The 21,974-nt window shown below is 41.7% G+C and overlaps 1 protein-coding gene and 1 pseudogene across 7 annotated transcripts in view; both read right to left on the bottom strand.

Moving 5' to 3' along the window:
- Positions 1–81: 81 nt before the first annotated feature.
- LOC129858339 (N-acetyllactosaminide beta-1,3-N-acetylglucosaminyltransferase 2-like) lies at positions 82–2,475 on the bottom strand (annotated as a pseudogene).
- A 7,610-nt stretch (positions 2,476–10,085) lies between these two features.
- LOC129858337 (pro-neuregulin-2, membrane-bound isoform-like) overlaps positions 10,086–21,974 on the bottom strand; it is a 47,232-nt gene continuing 35,343 nt past the window's right edge. For 5 of the 7 annotated variants that reach the window (XM_055927492.1, XM_055927491.1, XM_055927493.1 and 2 more), the window contains 6 exons: positions 21,041–21,143; positions 20,493–20,658; positions 19,976–20,106; positions 19,497–19,715; positions 19,160–19,343; positions 10,086–13,180 (listed from right to left, as the gene is read on the bottom strand). In XM_055927492.1, coding sequence (XP_055783467.1) covers positions 12,701–13,180; positions 19,160–19,343; positions 19,497–19,715; positions 19,976–20,106; positions 20,493–20,658; positions 21,041–21,143 — 1,283 coding nt within the window. In that variant the 3' untranslated portion in view covers positions 10,086–12,700. The remainder of the gene's footprint in view (positions 13,181–19,159; positions 19,344–19,496; positions 19,716–19,975; positions 20,107–20,492; positions 20,659–21,040; positions 21,144–21,974) is intronic. The other 2 variants (XM_055927494.1, XM_055927497.1) reach the window with 1 other exon arrangement.

Raw genomic sequence — 21,974 nt, 5'->3', positions numbered from 1 at the left:
AAGTTTTGTTTAATGTTCAGAGAAACATTCAAAAGTGCACAACATTTGTCAGAGGGTTATTTGCACATTTATTTACTCATTAACCTGTTTCTAATACCTAAACCTCAGATCTAAATGGGCAATTATGCACTGGCAGTGGTTAAATCAGTAAACTCGATGTATCTAAAAATGTTTGTTACGCCTCATAAATCTGCCTTAAACCCTTAATATCTTTTTTTCTCATAACTAGCCCCCGAGCCCAGAAACTGAGCATGAGAATTCATGCCCACAGCAAGGAACCACAATCTGTTCAATAGGAGGCAGTTGAGCTATGTATGGAATGCACATGTATGTAGTGACATGCATCACAGATGACTACCAATTAAGTCATTCTGGTTTATACTTAAATAAATACTTCCAAACAAACATTTCTTCAACATCCAGTATTTCTCTCAAATGTAAGTCCACGTTTCTCACATTGTGTGGCCTTATTACAGGGCCATTTTCAGCTGGTAGCATACCTTTCTCCATCTATCATTTAAGTCAGTTTTAAAACAGCCAGTCTACTATTTCTCAAATGGAGCCTCGGGTTTTTTTACATTGTGTTTACAGTAATAATTGGTACTGTTAGCCATTGTCCAGTGGCAGCACACCTTGATAGTCAATCACCATATGTCTGTTTTCTATAATAGGAAAGCCAGTCTGAATGCCTCACTATGAGTGGAAGTTTCCAGTTGTACCCTGTGGTTCTCCCAGAAGGCCCTGCATCTCCGCCATTCTCAAATGGCAGCATACCTTCTCGACAGTCAATCACCTTCAGTTTTATAACAACCAGTCAGTGGTTACCTCAGTGTGGAGTGGAAGTTTACGGCATACCCCAAGGGTCTTTCAGAAGGCCCTGTAGGCTCTTCCCTATTCTCAAGTGGTAACTTTCTTCTCCATCACCATCCATCCTTTGTCAGTTTTATGCCAATCAGTGATTACCTCACTATAGAGCTGAATTTCCAGAACTACCCCATGGATCTGTCAGAAGTTCCTGTCCCTTGTTGTCTTTCACACTAAATGGATCTATCAGAAGTGTATTCTTTTTCTCCTTCTCCATTCTCAGGATGGTGTTGCTGCACTCTGTCTGGCTCCTTATTATCTCCGACCACAGCTTCATCACCTGAGCAGGGCTGCGTTTGTGTACCAGTAAGATAGTGTGGTACGCACACTGCTCTACCCCCTCTTTCTTGGGGAAGTCGAAGGTGAGGAAGGCGGGGTGGTTGATGGGGTGGACACCAAGCCTATCGAGGCACATGCCCACGTAGACATCATCAATGGGGCACAGGTGAACTCTCCGGGAGATACGGTTGAGCCGCAGGGCCAGCTCCCCTGAGTACACCAAAACTCCCCCACCCCCGTACGGAGGGTACAGCCCCTTATAGAAACTATCAGGAATAAAGTACTTGGTAGAGTTGACTCAGTTGGGGACAGCCGCTCGTATCACATCCCCTACCATGAATCCCTTCATACCCTCTGACCTGGGCCCCCCTGACTGGATCGTCTGCTCCCGGAGGTAGTCTAAGAGAGCAGGGGTCCGCAACAGGACGTCATCGTCCCCTTTAAAGACGAAGCGTGCCAGGGGGCAGTGGGCGGAGAGCCAGTCCCACAGCAGCACGTCCTTCAGGGTGAGGTTAAAGAAGGAGTCATGGAAGTCCCACTGGAGGATGTCCCTGTAGTGGCGGTTCTCCAGCTGCAGCAACTCACTGATGTCCACATGGGGTTCTACATGGTTCTTCCCTTCCCTCCGCACCACCCCGCCTTTCCCTATCGCCCCATGTCTGCCGGATGGCCTGGCGGTTCGCAAAGTTCAGGCCCTGGGTCTTGATGGCCAGCAGTAGGAGAGGGCACTGCCCCTTCTTTAGCCCACGTCCACACAGTTTAGCAGGCTCAATGAGGACAGGGTAGTCCCTGAAGTGCATGGAGTACACAAACATCTGCAGGGGCAGCTCCTGAAAATCCTCCATTTGAGATGTAAAGTTCCTGATCTCAGAGAACCCTGCACTCAAGGTGGGGAGGGAAAACTACAAATAGTTATCATTATTATTATTGGTATCAAGATGGTCATTGTGCTCTTTGCTGGATTTGGGCATCAGGATGGGATTATAATGGCGGTCAATGTGTAGCTGGAGCCAGTTCCAGAGGGCCCCTCCATGGGGCTTGGGGTCCCAGAAGGAGCTGGTGGGGTGTGGGGCCAGGTAGCCATTTATGGTAAGCCCTGGTGCAATGAAGCTCTCTGGTAGAATTTTTGGGATAGGGGCAGGGCTGCTCAGGCCTGTACTGGTGGTCATACCATAACACACAGCCAGGGTGACGTACACACAGAGACCCTACCAGGTCACAGGGAGCACAGCACAGGCACAGGAGCACCCGTCGCCACTGGCAACAGCATTGTGCCATTTAACTAGAGAAAAGGAAAGAGCGAGAGGTGGCAAGATACATTTGGAGAAGAGTGAAGAAGAAATGGGTAAGAGTTGTGAGGAGAGAGAGGGATGAATGATATAAGGGGAGTGAGAGTGGAGGGGAGGGAAGAGGTGGAGGATTTTGTTATTGCAATCTTTTGTCACTTAAGTCAATACAGCTGTATGACTAACTAAGAATAATTACTTCTGATTTTAAGTCATTTAGTATGGTTTTAAGTATGTAAAAACATTACGTGTGATGTGTAGGCCTATTGAAATATAAAGTGGAAAACAAGGCAACAGTAAACATGTCTTCTCCCAAGAATGATGCAGCTGATTGCATTTAGGAATGTTAGCAGTGACTGGTCTTATTAGAAGACATCAGCTGTGTGATGAGTTGTGTGCTCCCGATTTTTTTTCTTGCCACGGTTAAAATTCAGCTGATAAATAAACGACATAGCTCATGAACAGCTTCCGGAATCGATCTGTTTTTTAAACAACTATATAGCACAGGCCTTGTCTACAGAATAACATTATTACAATATTCATTTTGTATTTAACCAACAAGTGATTTGTGTAAATAATAGTAATTTTTTGACAAGCAAGCAGCTCTACAATGTAGGTCTATGTAAACATTTCTTTGCTAATAATGACATCACTGTGATATGAAAAAAGACGGAAAAGCTAGTGGAACAGTTTTGAATGCGTGCGTTGATGAATTTATGAGCTTCCTGCTTCCGCTGAGACGGTCTTGGTGAGTGTTCCCATGATGTAGCTTATTCAGACGGGGCTCGCTCAAGTAAGGCAGAGGGAAGGTTTTGATATTTTTTGCTTAGAAACCGAATGCTGGTTGATAAGTGTGAAACGTCAGACGTCTTCAATGTTTTATATATCTTTTTTCTGTTTTGGAGTTTGATAATTTAGCTTGATTAACTGTCCCGGCGTTCTAGACAGATGTTGCCGGGCCAGCGGGCAGCCCTGAATGTCGAGCTCTGCAGTCTCTTTAGCTAATCCACGCCCTGTGCTCCATGTTACGTGCCAAAGAAAAAACGCCACTTGATGATTAGTTGTCCCTCTCGCTTCGCCTCTTCATCTCTGGTGTGACTCACACATTTCATTTAATTACAATAGCCTTTGCCTTGGCCAATTAATACAATTTTGAGTTTTGGACATAATAAAGTTTGTAGGTGAAAACTACCTCAGTTGTTCCAAACTCACTTCACTTTAATTAAAGAGTGAGGCTCCCACATGCGCAGAGCAAATACACAGTTGGAACACCGATTAGGGTGTGTACACATCCTAATAATTCGAAAAATTACACAGAAAACCATGTGTTTTAATCCGGGTGTGCTTACTTCGATTTTGAATTTACGCTGATTAAGATAAACATAGTAAAGTGATTACATCTGCCTACTGTTATAATCAGTTAAATATGAAATTATTAGTGTACATGTAAACATACTCAATAATTTGTAAATTACACCATAACCTACCTCGATTTATTCTTTTGAAAAGAAAGTTTTCCCATATGGCTTTAAGCGTTCCTTTTCATATGCCCAATGTATCCATCGCGTGTGCCAATTGATATAAAAACAGTCGACCAAAACGCAAATTATATAATCAAATAATACAAAAAAATGAAAGGATATTTTCTTTGGTCTTCTCAGACGACCCTGAGACCTAATGGTCCCCTGAAGTGGCCTCCACCTTCACAAACGTTTGTGCGACAGCTATGCCGTAGAGCAAGAACTTACCTATACAGCAAAAAAAGTTGCAGGTATATATATACACGAAAGGCACTCCCCCTCAATTTGTCAGAAATTAGAACAAGAGAGATGCCATACGTTTGTTACTGATGTTTATTTAGTTTAAAGTCACACTCCATTTTTTTATATTTCCAGTTGAAAAACGATATTGGAAGTATAAATACACTTAAGGGTAAAAAAATTATGTTTTGAGCAAAACAGTGTTTTTTTTAACACAATGGCGAAATTCAAGGGTTTTGTAATTCAAGGAGTTGGTCTGATGGTGCACTCTGATGTCATCCTTGCAATACAGGAGAAATTAAGGACAAAAGAGGAAAGGCCCAAGCCCCAGTTGTGCCATGTCAGAGGACACCTGGACCACCCATTGAGATGTGATACATTAGGTTCTAGGGAGACAGGGGTGGATCTTCAAAATCTTTAAACAAATATTCTATTTCAAGTTTGTATCTCTTCCCCTCATTGTTGATACTAAACCTACCAAAACTGACAGAAATGACAAAATAAAACGTTTCTACTATCTTCCAGAGATAACAATAATAATATTATTAATACTATTTTAGAGGAAATTATAGTCTGAATAGTCAATGTTCCATTAGTGTTCACTCACTGGCATGGCTGCATGAAGATCTTTTGGGGTGGGGGTGCTGCTGATGTAACGGATGTGAAATGGCTAGCTAGTTAGCGGGTACGCGCTAGTAGCGTTTCAATCAGTTACGTCACTTGCTCTGAAAACCTAGATGTAGGGTTTCCCCTTGCTTTGCAAGGGCCGCGGCTTTTGTCGAGCGATGGGTAACGACGCTTCGTGGGCGACTGTTGTTGATGTGTGCAGAGGGTCCCTGGTTCGCGCCCGTGTCGGGGCGAGGGGACGGTCTAAAGTTATACTGTTACACTGAGGATTTTTTTGTCCCGCTCTGCTAACAAGGATTTTTCTCCACTCATACAGGAGTAATAAAGACCTAATGCCCTAATTTGGTGGATTATTATTTATATATTTTTTAAAAATATTAATAATAATAAAATAATAATATTAATTTAACAAAAAACAACACTGCTACTGCTACCTCAACACTGCTACTTCTCGCGGCTATGCTCACTGGCCACAATATAGCTAAGTATACAGTTAATATCAGTTGAAAAGGCCATTGCCAGTTGTAAATTAAAGAAAGGTGTGACCAGGTTGATTTTTTAGAGGTTTGGCTAATAATACATGGAATTTCACATAAAGAGTCAATAAGCTGTCTGTCTATTTTCTCCTTAGGTCTACAGGAAAATGAGGACAGAGCACGCCCCCATTCTCATCAACGGGGCTGTAGTGGAGCAGGTTGAGAGCTTCAAGTTCCTCGGTGTCCACATCAACAACAAACTAGAATGGTCCAAACACACGAAGACAGTCATGAAGAGGGCACGACAAAGCCTATTCCCCCTCAGGAAACTAAAAAGATTTGGCATGGGTCCTGAGATCCTCAAAAGGTTCTACAGCTGCAACATCGAGAGCATCCTGACTGGTTGCATCACTGCCTGGTACGGCATTTGCTCGACCTCTGCCCGCAAGGCACTACAGAGGGTAGTGCGTATGGCACAGTACATCACTAGGGCTAAGCTGCCTGCCATCCAGGACCATCCAACCCCCCCCCCCCCCTCTTTTTACGCTGCTGCTACTCTCTGTTTATCATAAATGCATAGTCACTTTAACTATACATTCATGTACATACTACCTCAATTGGGCCGACTAACCAGTGCTCCCGCACATTGGCTAACCGGGCTATCTGCATTGTGTCCCGCCACCCGCCACGCACCACCCACCAACCCCTCTTTTACGCTACTGCTACTCTCTGTTCATTATATATGCATATTCACTTTAACCATATCTACATGTACATTATACCTCAATCAGCCTGACTAACCGGTGTTTGTATGTAGCCTCACTACTTTTATAGCCTTGCTACTGTATACAGCCTGTCTTTTTACTGTTGTTTTATTTCTTTACTTACCTATTGTTCACATAACACCTTTTTTACACTATTGGTTAGAGCCTGTAAGTAAGCATTTCACTGTAAGGTCTACACCTGTTGTATTCGGCGCACGTGACAAATAAACTTGGATTTTATTTTATTTGCAAACCACACACTTTGAACTGGGTAATACTTCAGCGGTAGCCCACCCCAGACAAACACCAAGTTGGAAGAGAATGCTATAAAAAGTAAATGTAAAAAAATAAATATATATATATATATACAGTGGTGCAAAAAACTATTTAGTCAGCCACCAATTGTGCAAGTTCTCCCAATTAAAAAGATGAGAGAGGCCTGTAATTTTCATCATAGGTACACTTCAACTATGACAGACAAAATGAGAAAAGAAATGCCAGAAAATCACATTGTAGGATTTTTAATGAATTATTTGCAAATTATGGTGGAAAATAAGTATTTGGTCAATAACAAAAGTTTATCTCAATAATTTGTTATATACCCTTTGTTGGCAATGACAGAGGTCAAACGTTTTCTGTAAGTCTTCACAAGGTTTTCACACACTGTTGCTGGTATTTTGGCCCATTCCTCCATGCAGATCTCCTCTAGAGCAGTGATGTTTTGGGGCTGTTGCTGGGCAACACGGACTTTCAACTCCCTCCAAAGATTTTCTATGGGGTTGAGATCTGGAGACTGGCTAGGCCACTCCAGGACCTTGAAATGCTTCTTACGAAGCCACTCCTTCGTTGCCCGGGCGGTGTGTTTGGGATCATTGTCATGCTGAAAGACCCAGCCACGTTTCATCTCCAATGCCCTTGCTGATGGGCAAGGGCATTGGAGAAAAAATCTCACGATACATGGCCCCATTCATTCTTTCCTTTACACGGATCAGTCGTCCTGGTCCCTTTGCAGAAAAACAGCCCCAACGCATGATGTTTCCACCCCCATGCTTCACAGTAGGTATGGTGTTCTTTGGATGCAACTCAGCATTCTTTGTCCTCCAAACACGGCGAGTTGAGTTTTTACCAAAAAGTTATATTTTGGTTTCATCTGACCATATGACATTCTCCCAATCTTCTTCTGGATCATCCAAATGCTCTCTAGCAAACTTCAGACGGGCCTGGACATGTACTGGCTTAAGCAGGGGGACACGTCTGGCACTGCAGGATTTGAGTCCCTGGCGGCGTAGTGTGTTACTGATGGTAGGCTTTGTTACTTTGGTCCCAGCTCTCTGCAGGTCATTCACTAGGTCCCTCCGTGTGGTTCTGGGATTTTTGCTCACCGTTCTTGTGATAATTTTGACCCCACGGGGTGAGATCTTGCATGGAGCCCCAGATCGAGGGAGATTATCAGTGGTCTTGTATGTCTTCCATTTCCTAATAATTGCTCCCACAGTTGATTTCTTCAAACCAAGCTGCTTACCTATTGCAGATTCAGTCTTCCCAGCCTGGTGCAGGTCTACAATTTTGTTTCTGGTGTCCTTTGACAGCTCTTTGGTCTTGGCCATAGTGGAGTTTGGAGTGTGACTGTTTGAGGTTGTGGACAGGTGTCTTTTATACTGATAACAAATTCAAACAGGAGCCATTAATACAGGTAACAAGTGGAGGACAGAGGAGCCTCTTAAAGAAGAAGTTACAGGTCTGTGAGAGCCAGAAATCTTGCTTGTTTGTAGGTGACCAAATACTTATTTTCCACCATAATTTGCAAATAAATTCAGTAAAAATCCTACAATGTGATTTTCTGGATTTTTTTTCTAATTTTGTCTGTCATAGTTGAAGTGTACCTATGATGAAAATTACAGGCCTCTCTCATCTTTTTAAGTGGGAGAACTTGCACAATTGGTGGCTGACTAAATACTTTTTTGCCCCACTGTATATTTTCCCAGTTTCACCTTGATCTAACACAAATCAATGGTTTGTTATCAGCATTGTATCAGTGCTTTATCTGTGGAACACCTGTATTGTACATGGACAATCTTCCCAGGCATTTATTTTTAACTGTCTCTGACTGTTGAGGGTTTCAATGCCTGTCAGGTAGAACTGGAGTTACGAGATATGGAAACACCTGCTCAACTGCATGCCCAAATCACTGCAATGTATGGAATGTTAAGCATGATCTCAAAGTGTGTGTTGCAATAACAAGGGCAGAAACAACCTCGAATAAACAGATTGAGACATTGGTTAAAATGACTTAAATGTTATGTCACTGTCCCAGCAGAAACCAAGATTGTATGTGTTCACTACAGTCCATTTGCCTTTAGAGATAAGTCCTCTCTGCGTCTCAGAAATGAGGTGTGCTCCATACATCTGTATTCAGTATAAACAGAGTTAGTGGATCTTATTCAACAAGAAGATGAGACATCTGATGATTTCATCACGTTGACATTGACATGTTAGTCATTTAGCAGACTCTTATCCAGATCCACTTACAGTTAGTGCATTCATCTTAGATAGCTCAGTGATACAACCACATACCACAGTCATAAAAATTGTGTGAGTGTGTGTACAGTACTGGGGCATTTTGACAGAGAACATCACTTCTCTCTCTGAGTCCGTTCAACCCGTCTCTGAAGTGTGTCTGAGTTTGGGCGTGAGGGTGTGAGATCACCACCATAATGTCTCCTAATTATGCCCTTCATTTATCTATTTGATGCTTGTCATGAAATCAGTGGTGTAAAGTGCTTAAGTAAAAATACTTTAAAGTACTACTTAGGTAGTATTACTTTAACTTTTCCTACACTACATTCGCAAATAAAATAATGTACTTTTTACTCCATACATTTTCATTGACACTCAAAAGTACATTTTGAATGCTTAGCAGGACAGGACAATGGTCCAATTCATGCTCTTATCAAGAGAACATCCCTGGTCATCCCTACTCCCTCTGATCTGGCAGACTCACTAAACACAAATGCTTAGTTTGTAAATTATGTCTGAGTGTTGGAGTGTGCCTGTGGCAATCCATAAATAAAAATAAATAAAACTGTGCCATCTGGTTTGCTTAATATAAGGAATTTGAAATTATTTATACTTTTACTTTTACATTTGATTCTTAAGTATATTTTAGCAATTGCATATACTTTTGATACTTAAGTATTTTTAAAACCAAATACTTTTAGACTTTTACTCAACAAATATTTTACTGAGTGACTTTTACTTGGGTCTTTTTCTATTATTTACTTTTCTTTACTTTTACTTAAGTATGACAATTGGGTACTTTTTTCACCACTGCATCAGATAAAGATGACCATCAAACTCATTCCACGGAGGGCCTTGTGTCTGCAGGTTTTTGGTCTTTCCTTTCAATAAAGCCCTAGACAACCAGGTGTGGGGAGTTCCTGACTAATTAGTGATGTTAATTCATCAATCAAGTACAAGGGTGGAGCGAAAACCCGCAGACACTCGGCCCTCCGTGGAATGAGTTTGACACCTGTGATGTAAGTAATGGAGTTCAGCCTAGTGGAATGTAGATCAGATGAATCATGCCAGCAATATTCCAGGCAACAAAAAGCATACCTATCCGTAATCAGAGAATAACCACACAAAGGCAGGAAATCATTTTGTGGGAAAAACCTGTTTGATCCATAAAAGGGAAACTGGTTAAGTGTGAGGATGCAATATGCTTTGCTGGGGTAGAAATTCTCTTATACTTTGCTGGGGTAGAAAATATGAGTCTAAAAAGGAAGAGATAAGACATGAAAATATTGCCACCTAGTGGCTAGAAGTTTTCAAAGTCTATTTTGCTGGATTTACCCTTACCTGTCACACAGATGAATGGGATCAGCATAAAGCAGAATAATTATTATCAGTTTGATAGACAATTATCAATTGGCAGGTAAAAATAGCTTCTGACGTAAGATTGAGAATCCTCCCTACACCTTGAGGGTCATGAAGGAGGAGGCCTCTTCTTTGTGACAGAGAATGACAACATTTTCAAAATGGTAGGAATAAAGTTTTATTTTCATATGAAGAGGTGGTTTGGATTTTTCTTTTTCTTTTTTACAAGTATGTTTTGATAAAACTTGCAAAAAACTTCTAGCATATTCCAAGAATGGAGACATGAGAAAAGGGGATTTATTGCTGAATGTTAAAATGAAGACACTTTTCACTGAGTGGAAAACGATTTGCTTGCTTCTTTTCCCATGCACCCAACTACCTGGACCACTAGGACATGCAGGGGGGCGGGGGAAGAAGAAAGGGAGAGGGGGCGTAAAGGAGATGAGGACAACTGCTGTAAAAACACAAATGTGTGTGTGTATGTGTCGTGTTGAAGGGTGTGTGTGTGTGTGTGTGTGTGTGTGTGTGTGTGTGTGTGTGTGTGTGTGTGTGTGTGTGTGTGTGTGTGTGTGTGTGTGTGTGTGTGTGTGTGTGTGTGTGTGAGAAAGAGAGAGTAAATGTGGAAGGTAGGAAGGATTGGTTGCAAGGGAAGGAGGTAAGGGGGATTTTACATTTGAACTACCACTAGAAGCACACTACCGTCACTGGCAGTATACCACATTGCAAATCTCAGATTGAAAACAGTGATACTAAGACAAACTAGCCAGAACTTTGGGCCATGAAAATAACATGTATATCTCTAAATGATATTCCACAATAATCCTCTGATTTCATCAAAGGAGTTGGTTGTCATTTTTTATATGGTACTTATTATAACGTTTTTTTGTGATACATGCATCTCCTGTGAGACTCTACTGGTAAAGGGGCAAATAAAATGTTTCATTTAAAACCAACTCATGGGGACTCCCTTTTTCTTTTAGGTAGAGGAGCGGGATGCTCTCTGTCCATTTAATCTCATAGTATTTCTGAGGTGGACCCTTTCTGAGGAATGCCTGTAACCCATAGCGGAGTGGACAAGCTGTTGTAATGTGTAAATCTAACATATCCCATGATAATAGGTTATGTCATACTCTATGATGTCATTGTCAAGAGGGCGGGGTCGGATAGAGACAGACACATATCAGATCATTCAGTCAATATGACCAAGCAAGTTATACTTGTGTTAATAATAAAGGTATAGGAATGCAAAAAAGAATGCAATAATCGATAATACCATACCGTGTGTTGGCTATGATTTAAAAAAGACAAACTGAACAGACTCAAACACACTGCAGTGAGTCAGTCAACATAGGAGTGACTTTAAAATGAACCTGTGTCACTTGTCACAGCACACAGCAAACCAGTGCCATCATCACTACGAGCCAATGCCGTCATCATCATCATCATCATCACAGAACAAACCTGTGTCATTACACTGTCATAGAACAATCATCCAAGAGCCTCAACATGAACTCCATATCAGCGTATTTTGGCATTTTTAAAACCCACTTTTTTTTCAAGTTTCAAGAGTTTCCATAGCTCCATACTATATCACAGATGAAAACAGACAAGGAAGAGGGACATAATGGATCTGGCCTATGGACCATGGTGGCTCTTGGGAAATGGAGTCTTTTTCTTGATGGGATGTGAAAGTCCTGAGACACAGTGCGGCTTTAGTTAAGCTGCTGGCATAGGAATGGGGGAGGGCAGTCCATGTAGGCCAGAATCAGGCTGGATTGACTGGATTGGTAGGATTGGCAGCTCCCTGGCCAATGAATGCTCATGGATGGAGGTTTTACAGTGCAATGGAGCTTCTGGCAGCATGACAATTGGCCGGTTGAGTATGTCAGTTTAACAGTGACTACACCCTTATAGCTGAATGGACACTCATGTCTCCCTTGCTGTGACCAGACTACAACTCATCATGGAGTGCGTACACACATGCATGCACACGCACATGCACACACACACACACACACTACAACCGTCCCCTACACTCATTCCCATTTAGAAACCCTGAACACCTGTGCAGGTACCTTGGATCACCTGCATTCCTCTGAAACAATACACATACGATGACAGGCGGACAGATGATGACATGAATGACTGATGTGAGTTTGTTGGAGCGACTCATCAACAACTAGCGCCTCACTTCCTGTACCAGGACAGGACACCACATCCAGTTGCGTCTGTGATAAATGTCCCCCGTAAAAAAACAACTGCGTGTGGATCATACTCATGTAAACATACACCGTTACACAGGGGTGATTCATATTGCATGATGACAGAATCATATCACAGTTCAAACAGGGAGATCCTAAATCAGAGGAAGTCAAAGTAAAGAGGTCTATAAAATGAGGAGTCTGTATTAGAAAGGCTACAAAAACTCAACTGGACCTCTGGCTTCAGCACACAGCAAAAGGCACCACAATATTATTCTATTATCTAACTCGTGAAAAAATTGGCACGTAATCATTTTTTCTCTCATAACGCTGTAAATCAAAAACTTTACATATAAATATTTTCCCTATAAAAAAAGTCTTTGCTGTTAGCTAGTAGACAATTTTTGCTGAAATGAAAATAAATATTTCATTTATTTAGAATATCTGTCTGTTATACAAAATAAAAATATTTCTCCTAGGTGCAGGTCTCTACTCCACTGTTGTTTTTAGGTGGGTCAGGGGGGTCGGGGTCAGGGGTTAGAGGTCAGTGGTCAAGGCGGGCGGGTCTTAAAGGGGTGCGTTGTCATTTTTGGAGGAGCGCGACTGGGAGCTTTTACTGTGTCCGTTGCTGCGGGTGCTTGGCCGCCCCTGCGCCCGGTGAGTCCGTATGTTGGCGGTCGGGGCAGGGGCGGTAGATGATCGGTACCCACGTTCGCACGGCTCCATGTTCATGTTCTGCATACTGAGGAAAGGAGTGCTCTCTCCTTGCCCCTCCTCTTCCTCCTCCTCCTCCTCCTCCTCTGATTGGCTGAAGCTCTGAGAGCTGTTGTCCCGTAGGCCCATTGTACGCTGGGAGACATGTCCATTGAGGCGGTTCCGACGCGGGCGCCGGCGGCTCCTGATTGGTTCACGGGAGGAGGCGTACTCCTGCGTGGTCTCGTATGCCTCGTCGTCAGGGAGATGATAGGGGCTGGATGGAAGGCTGCCCGTGCTCTCTGTCAGGTAGGGTTGGCGCGGGCGACGGGGCTGCCGGTACAACCGTCCATCCTGCAGGGACAGAAGCAGAGTACGTCACACACGAGATACTCTCGTCTACAACTAACAACATCATACACTACCTACTCTAGTCTACAACTAACATCATACACCACCTACTCTAGTCTACAACTAACATCATACACCACCTACTCTAGTCTACAACTAACATCATACACTACCTACTCTAGTCAACAACTAACAACATCATACACTACCTCCTCTAGTCTACAACTAACAACATCATACACTACCTACTCTAGTCTACAACTAACAACATCATACACTATCTACTCTAGTCTACAACTAACATCATACACTACCTCCTCTAGTCTACAACTAACAACATCATACACTACCTACTATAGTCTACAACTAACATCATACACTACCTACTCTAGTCTACAACTAACATCATACACTATCTACTCTAGTCTACAACATCATACACTACCTACTCTAGTCTACAACTAACATCATACACTATCTACTCTAGTCTACAACTAACATCATACACCACCTACTCTAGTCTACCACTAACATCATACACCACCTACTCTAGTCAACAACTAACATCATCATACACCACCTACTCTAGTCTACAACTAACATCATACACCACCTACTCTAGTCAACAACTAACATCATCATACACTACCTACTCTAGTCTACAACTAACATCATACACCACCTACTCTAGTCAACAACTAACATCATACACTACCTACTCTAGTCAACAACTAACATCATACACCACCTACTATAGTCTACAACTAACAACATCATACACTACCTACTCTAGTCTACAACTAACAACATACATCACCTACTCTAGTCTACAACTAACAACATCATACACCACCTACTCTAGTCTACAACTAACATCATACACCACCTACTCTAGTCAACAACTAACATCATACACCACCTACTCTAGTCTACAACTAACAACATCATACACCACCTACTCTAGTCTACAACTAACAACATCATACACCACCTACTCTAGTCTAGAACTAACATCATACACCACCTACTCTAGTCTACAACTAACATTATACACCACCTACTCTAGTCTACAACTAACAACATCATACACTACCTACTCTAGTCTACAACTAACAACATACACCACCTACTCTAGTCTACAACTAACATCATACACCACCTACTCTAGTCTACAACTAACATCATACACCACCTACTCTAGTCTACAACTAACAACATCATACACTATCTACTCTAGTCTACAACTAACAACATCATACACTGCCTACTCTAGTCTACAACTAACAACATCATACACTATCTCCTCTAGTCTACAACTAACAACATCATACACTACCTACTCTAGTCTACAACTAACAACATCATACACTACCTACTCTAGTCTACAACTAACAACATCATACACTACCTACTCTAGTCTACAACTAACAACATACACCACCTACTCTAGTCTACAACTAACATCATACACCACCTACTCTAGTCTACAACTAACATCATACACTACCTACTCTAGTCTACAACTAACAACATACACCACCTACTCTAGTCTACAACTAACATCATACACCACCTACTCTAGTCTACAACTAACAACATCATACACTACCTACTCTAGTCTACAACTAACAACATCATACACTACCTCCTCTAGTCTACAACTAACAACATACACCACCTACTCTAGTCTACAACTAACAACATCATACACTACCTACTCTAGTCTACAACTAACATCATACACCACTTACTCTAGTCTATAACTAACAACATCATACACTACCTCCTCTAGTCTACAACTAACAACATCATACACTACCTACTCTAGTCTATAACTAACAACATCATACACTATCTACTCTAGTCTACAACATCATACACCACCTACTCTAGTCTACAACATCATACACCACCTAGTCTAGTCTACAACTAACAACGTCATACACTATCTACTCTAGTCTACAACATCATACACTACCTACTCTAGTCTACAACTAACAACATACACCACCTCCTCTAGTCTACAACTAACAACATCATACACTACCTACTCTAGTCTACAACATCATACACTATCTACTCTAGTCTACAACATCATACACTATCTACTCTAGTCTACAACTCACAACATCATACACTATCTCCTCTAGTCTACAACTAACAACATCATACACGATCTACTCTAGTCTACAACATCATACACTATCTACTCTAGTCTACAACTAACAACATCATACACTACCTCCTCTAGTCTACAACTAACAACATCATACACTACCTCCTCTAGTCTACAACTAACAACATCATACACTACCTCCTCTAGTCTACAACTAACAACATCATACACTACCTACTCTAGTCTACAACTAACAACATCATACACTATCTACTCTAGTCTACAACTCACAACATCATACACTATCTCCTCTAGTCTACAACTAACAACATCATACATGATCTACTCTAGTCTACAACATCATACACTATCTACTCTAGTCTACAACATCATACACTACCTCCTCTAGTCTACAACATCATACACTACCTCCTCTAGTCTACAACATCATACACTACCTCCTCTAGTCTACAACTAACAACATCATACACTACCTACTCTAGACTACAACTAACAACATCATACACTATCTACTCTAGTCTACAACTAACAACATCATACACTACCTCCTCTAGTCTACAACATCATACACTACCTCCTCTAGTCTACAACATCATACACTACCTCCTCTAGTCTACAACTAACAACATCATACACTACCTCCTCTAGTCTACAACTAACAACATCATACACTACCTCCTCTAGTCTACAACATCATACACTACCTCCTCTAGTCTACAACTAACAACATCATACACTACCTCCTCTAGTCTACAACTAACAACATCATACACTACCTCCTCTAGTCTACAACTAACAACATCATACACCACCTACTCTAGTCTACAACATCATACACTACCTCCTCTAGTCTACAACATCATACACTATCTCCTCTAGTCTACAACTAACAACATCATACACTATCTCCTCCAGTCTACAACTAACAACATCATACACTACCTACTCTAGTCTACAACATCATACACTATCTCCTCTAGTCTACAACATCATACACTATCTCCTCTAGTCTACAACTAACAACATCATACACTATCTCCTCTAGTCTACAACTAACAACATCATACACTACCTACTCTAGTCTACAACTAACAACATCATAGACTTCCTCCTCTAGTCTACGACTAACAACATCATACACTACCTACTCTAGTCTACAACATCATACACTATCTCCTCTAGTCTACAACATCATACAATATCTCCTCTAGTCTACAACTAACAACATCATACACTATCTCCTCTAGTCTACAACTAACAACATCATACACTATCTCCTCTAGTCTACAACATCATACACTATCTCCTCTAGTCTACAACTAACAACATCATAGACTTCCTCCTCTAGTCTACGACTAACAACATCATACACTACCTACTCTAGTCTACAACATCATACACTATCTCCTCTAGTCTACAACATCATACACTATCTCCTCTAGTCTACAACATCATAGACTACCTCCTCTAGTCTACAACTAACAACATCATACACTATCTACTCTAGTCTACAACATCATACACTGCCTCCTCTAGTCTACAACATCATACACTACCTCCTCTAGTCTACAACTAACAACATCATACACTATCTACTCTAGTCTACAACTAACAACATCATACACTACCTCCTCTAGTCTACAACTAACAACATCATACACTATCTACTCTAGTCTACAACTAACAACATCATACACTATCTACTCTAGTCTACAACTAACAACATCATACACTATCTACTCTAGTCTACAACATCATACACTACCTCCTCTAGTCTACAACTAACAACATCATACACTATCTACTCTAGTCTACAACTAACAACATCATACACTACCTACTCTAGTCTACAACTAACAACATCATACACTACCTCCTCTAGTCTACAACTAACAACATCATACACTATCTACTCTAGTCTACAACTAACAACATCATACACTATCTCCTCTAGTCTACAACTAACAACATCATACACTATCTACTCTAGTCTACAACATCATACACTATCTCCTCTAGTCTACAACATCATACACTATCTCCTCTAGTCTACAACATCATAGACTACCTCCTCTAGTCTACAACTAACAACATCATACACTATCTACTCTAGTCTACAACGAACAACATCATACACTACCTCCTCTAGTCTACAACTAACAACATCATACACTATCTACTCTAGTCTACAACTAACAACATCATACACTATCTACTCTAGTCTACAACTAACAACATCATACACTATCTCCTCTAGTCTACAACTAACAACATCATACACTATCTACTCTAGTCTACAACATCATACACTACCTCCTCTAGTCTACAACTAACAACATCATACACTATCTACTCTAGTCTACAACTAACAACATCATACACTACCTACTCTAGTCTACAACTAACAACATCATACACTACCTCCTCTAGTCTACAACTAACAACATCATACACTATCTACTCTAGTCTACAACTAACAACATCATACACTATCTCCTCTAGTCTACAACTAACAACATCATACACTACCTACTCTAGTCTACAACTAACAACATCATACACTACCTACTCTAGTCTACAACTAACAACATCATACACTACCTACTCTAGTCTACAACATCATACACTATCTCCTCTAGTCTACAACATCATACACTATCTCCTCTAGTCTACAACTAACAACATCATACACTATCTCCTCTAGTCTACAACTAACAACATCATACACTATCTCCTCTAGTCTACAACATCATACACTATCTCCTCTAGTCTACAACTAACAACATCATAGACTTCCTCCTCTAGTCTACGACTAACAACATCATACACTACCTACTCTAGTCTACAACATCATACACTATCTCCTCTAGTCTACAACATCATACACTATCTCCTCTAGTCTACAACATCATAGACTACCTCCTCTAGTCTACAACTAACAACATCATACACTATCTACTCTAGTCTACAACATCATACACTGCCTCCTCTAGTCTACAACATCATACACTACCTCCTCTAGTCTACAACTAACAACATCATACACTATCTACTCTAGTCTACAACTAACAACATCATACACTACCTCCTCTAGTCTACAACTAACAACATCATACACTATCTACTCTAGTCTACAACTAACAACATCATACACTATCTACTCTAGTCTACAACTAACAACATCATACACTATCTCCTCTAGTCTACAACTAACAACATCATACACTATCTACTCTAGTCTACAACATCATACACTACCTCCTCTAGTCTACAACTAACAACATCATACACTATCTACTCTAGTCTACAACTAACAACATCATACACTACCTACTCTAGTCTACAACTAACAACATCATACACTACCTCCTCTAGTCTACAACTAACAACATCATACACTATCTACTCTAGTCTACAACTAACAACATCATACACTATCTCCTCTAGTCTACAACTAACAACATCATACACTATCTACTCTAGTCTACAACATCATACACTATCTCCTCTAGTCTACAACTAACAACATCATACACCACCTACTCTAGTCTACAACTAACAACATCATACACTACCTACTCTAGTCTACAACTAACAACATCATACACCACCTACTCTAGTCTACAACATCATACACTACCTCCTCTAGTCTACAACATCATACACTATCTCCTCTAGTCTACAACATCATACACTACCTCCTCTAGTCTACAACTAACAACATCATACACTATCTACAACAACAAGGAAGTGGAAAATATGACTCATGAGTCACAGTTGTAAAATGGCCTGCTTTCTGCCATGTGTGTATTCGCTAGTGAGTGTAGTGGCAGGGTCATGGTCACCTGTGGGCATCTCAGCAGGGGCTGGTCGTCATCCCGCTGGTAGGCTGTGACGGCGGGCAGCAGGGTGAGGGCGTGGCCTGTGTTAGGGGATGTGATTTGGAAGGTGGGCACTTGGGGGGGCAGTGGGGGGTAGTGGAACTCAATGGGCGACAGACGAGCTGGTGTGGTCAACGCTGACACGTACCTGTGGGGAGGGGAGGGGGGAAACAGAGACACACACACACAAAACTCTATTAAATCTAGTTCAGAGGCCCAAAACTGAGACAGTAGACAAGTAGTCGTTCTGTGGTTTTTACAACTACACATTGTGGGCGAACATTCATACTAGTCATCCCACCTGTCACTGTGAGGTGAGTCTCTCAGAGAGTCGTAGGAGTCTCCATACTGCAGGCTGGCTCCCTCAGAACAGCCCCAGTAGGCGGCCCTCCGTGCCCGTGCCTCCATGCAGGTCGGGCTGCTGCATTTACTGGTGCCCACTGACGAGGAGAGTGCCCCTGACTGGCAGTCTGAGTTCATACTGTCTGTCCTCTCTATACTCCACGTCCGCTCCTCATGTCTATGGGGAGAGGGGAGAGAGAGAAACAGAGATGGAAGTAAGTAACGAGAAGGCTTTGTGAAATTTTTGAGCCGCAGAAATGCCCTGACGTGTGTGTGCTTGTGTGTGTGTCTATGTGTGTGTGTGCTTGTGTGTGTGTGTCTATGTGTGTGTGCTTGTGTGTGTGTGTCTATGTGTGTGTGTGCTTGTGTGTGTGTGCGTGTGTCTATGTGTGTGTGTCTATGTGTGTGTGTCTATGTGTGTGTATACCACTACAGCACCTGGAGTTGTGGGAGACTGTAGATGAGTGGTGGGATCTGGTGGACATTCGGCTTCCTGCGTAGTTTACAGCTTCTTCTGGTCCATGCTGTATTATACTACACTCTGTGGTAGGAGCGTTCTTTGAGATGTACTGTGAAAGGAAGAGAGAGATATGCATTGTGGGAGCTGTATAGGCATGGGCGATATGGCAATCTGTCTCTCTCTCCCACAGCTTGCAGACAGTCCTGGCTCTAGACGTATGCTGTGTCGGCAGGCTTCCGGCCAAACTGGAATAAGAACGTGTTATAACACCCGTTACAATCAAAACAAATCTGTTTCTGAGCCTGAGGTATCTGGTAGGCCCTGTACACACTCAGTTTGTACAACTGGTGTACAATGCATTTGACAAAAGTGTTTACACAGCGGTTGTCGAGACACCGCAAATGTTTATGTGCAGACAAACTCTCTGTAGTATAACAGAAATAACCATTGTATCACAACCATTGTGCCAAATGTGTTGTACATCAGTTGTACAACCTGAGTGTGTGCGGGGCCGTAGTGACTCACGTCCACCATGGGGATCTCTTCAGGCCCTGGCCCGGGGTGGTTGGGACCGTTAGCCAGCATGCGGTTGGGCTGCTCCACACACTGGTTCTGGTTGACGTTCTGGTTCAGGTGACCATGTATCTTCTTCCTCTGTTTCCTGTAGGACATACGCAAGAAAAAGTGTAATGTGTTATTGTTCTAGAAGACATTGAGAAAGATAGTAGATAAGAACAGAAAAAGTTGATCAGAAAATTTAGATAAATAGAAACTACAGTTTGACAGGAATGCAGTATTTTATCAATTCTGTTCTGTCTGTCATTGAAATATCCAGCTTCAAACATTAACATGTTAAAAAATATATATATAATTAGTTAGTAAAACTCATCTAAGAAGTTTGAAAGGTGAATTTCCGACTGTAACATTATAGCTGTGATCACTGGCAGTCAGTGAATGCCTCATGGGCTCTGTGAGGAACTGGTTGAAATCATTTCAACCAGTTATGCCCGGCTGGGTGGGCTCTGTACAGTACCAGTACGTACTTGGTTTTGCAGTATGCCACCACACAGACCATGCCCACTACCAACAGTGCCACACAGATGCCTGTGATGGTCAACACCCGCCGCTGGTACAGCTCCTCTGCCTCTGTGAACAAAACACACACACACACACACACACACACACACACACACACACACACACACACACACACACACACACACACACACACACACACACACACACACACACACACACACACACGTGTGAGCGCTACTCTATGGAAATAATCAAACAAAAGCTAACTCAGCACTTCCTCTTTCCCTCCATACTCTGACATCACTGACCTCTGACCTCTAACCTCCCTGAAAGTAACCAATCGTCTTTCTCCTCCAGCTTAGTAGTGCTAACCTTAGACAAAACAAAAACTAACCATGATGGTACCAACCCTGTAGGCTAACAGTGGCTTAGCCACAACATAGTCTGTTTCAGTTAGGGGGTGCTTATATTTGTCCTGTTTCATACATGTACAAGTGTGTAACAGTTCAACAGTTCAACAATAGTAGTCTCTTTTTTTTTTACTGCCAATGCTTGCTTCTGTAGGCTTACTGTATGTCAAGTTCAAACAATCTCTCAGAAACTAGGCCTCATCCTACATAGACCTATATGTTGCAATGTGTGGTCGGTCTGGATTCCCCCTCTGCTTTCCCTACGTGCACAAATGTACCACAATGTCTATGGAATGTATGTCAAAGAGGTCTAAGGACACATGCCTGTATGATGGAATCAGATGATAATCATAAGAAAAAAAGCATTTTAGAGCAAAAACACTATAATGGTTTGGGGATATTCATAAAACTCACCGCCAACTAAATAAACATCTTTAAATTGACCAGAGAATGCACGAATATAAAACAAAGATAACTCACTATCCCTATATGTTAACAAATGAATATACTGTAGCTTTTGCATGAGAGT

Source organism: Salvelinus fontinalis, chromosome 6 (genome assembly GCF_029448725.1).
Source record: "Salvelinus fontinalis isolate EN_2023a chromosome 6, ASM2944872v1, whole genome shotgun sequence".
NCBI classification, from domain to species: Eukaryota; Metazoa; Chordata; class Actinopteri; order Salmoniformes; family Salmonidae; genus Salvelinus; species Salvelinus fontinalis.
The sequence above is the reverse complement of the archived record's forward strand: the minus strand, read 5'-3'. Positions and strand labels throughout refer to the sequence as shown.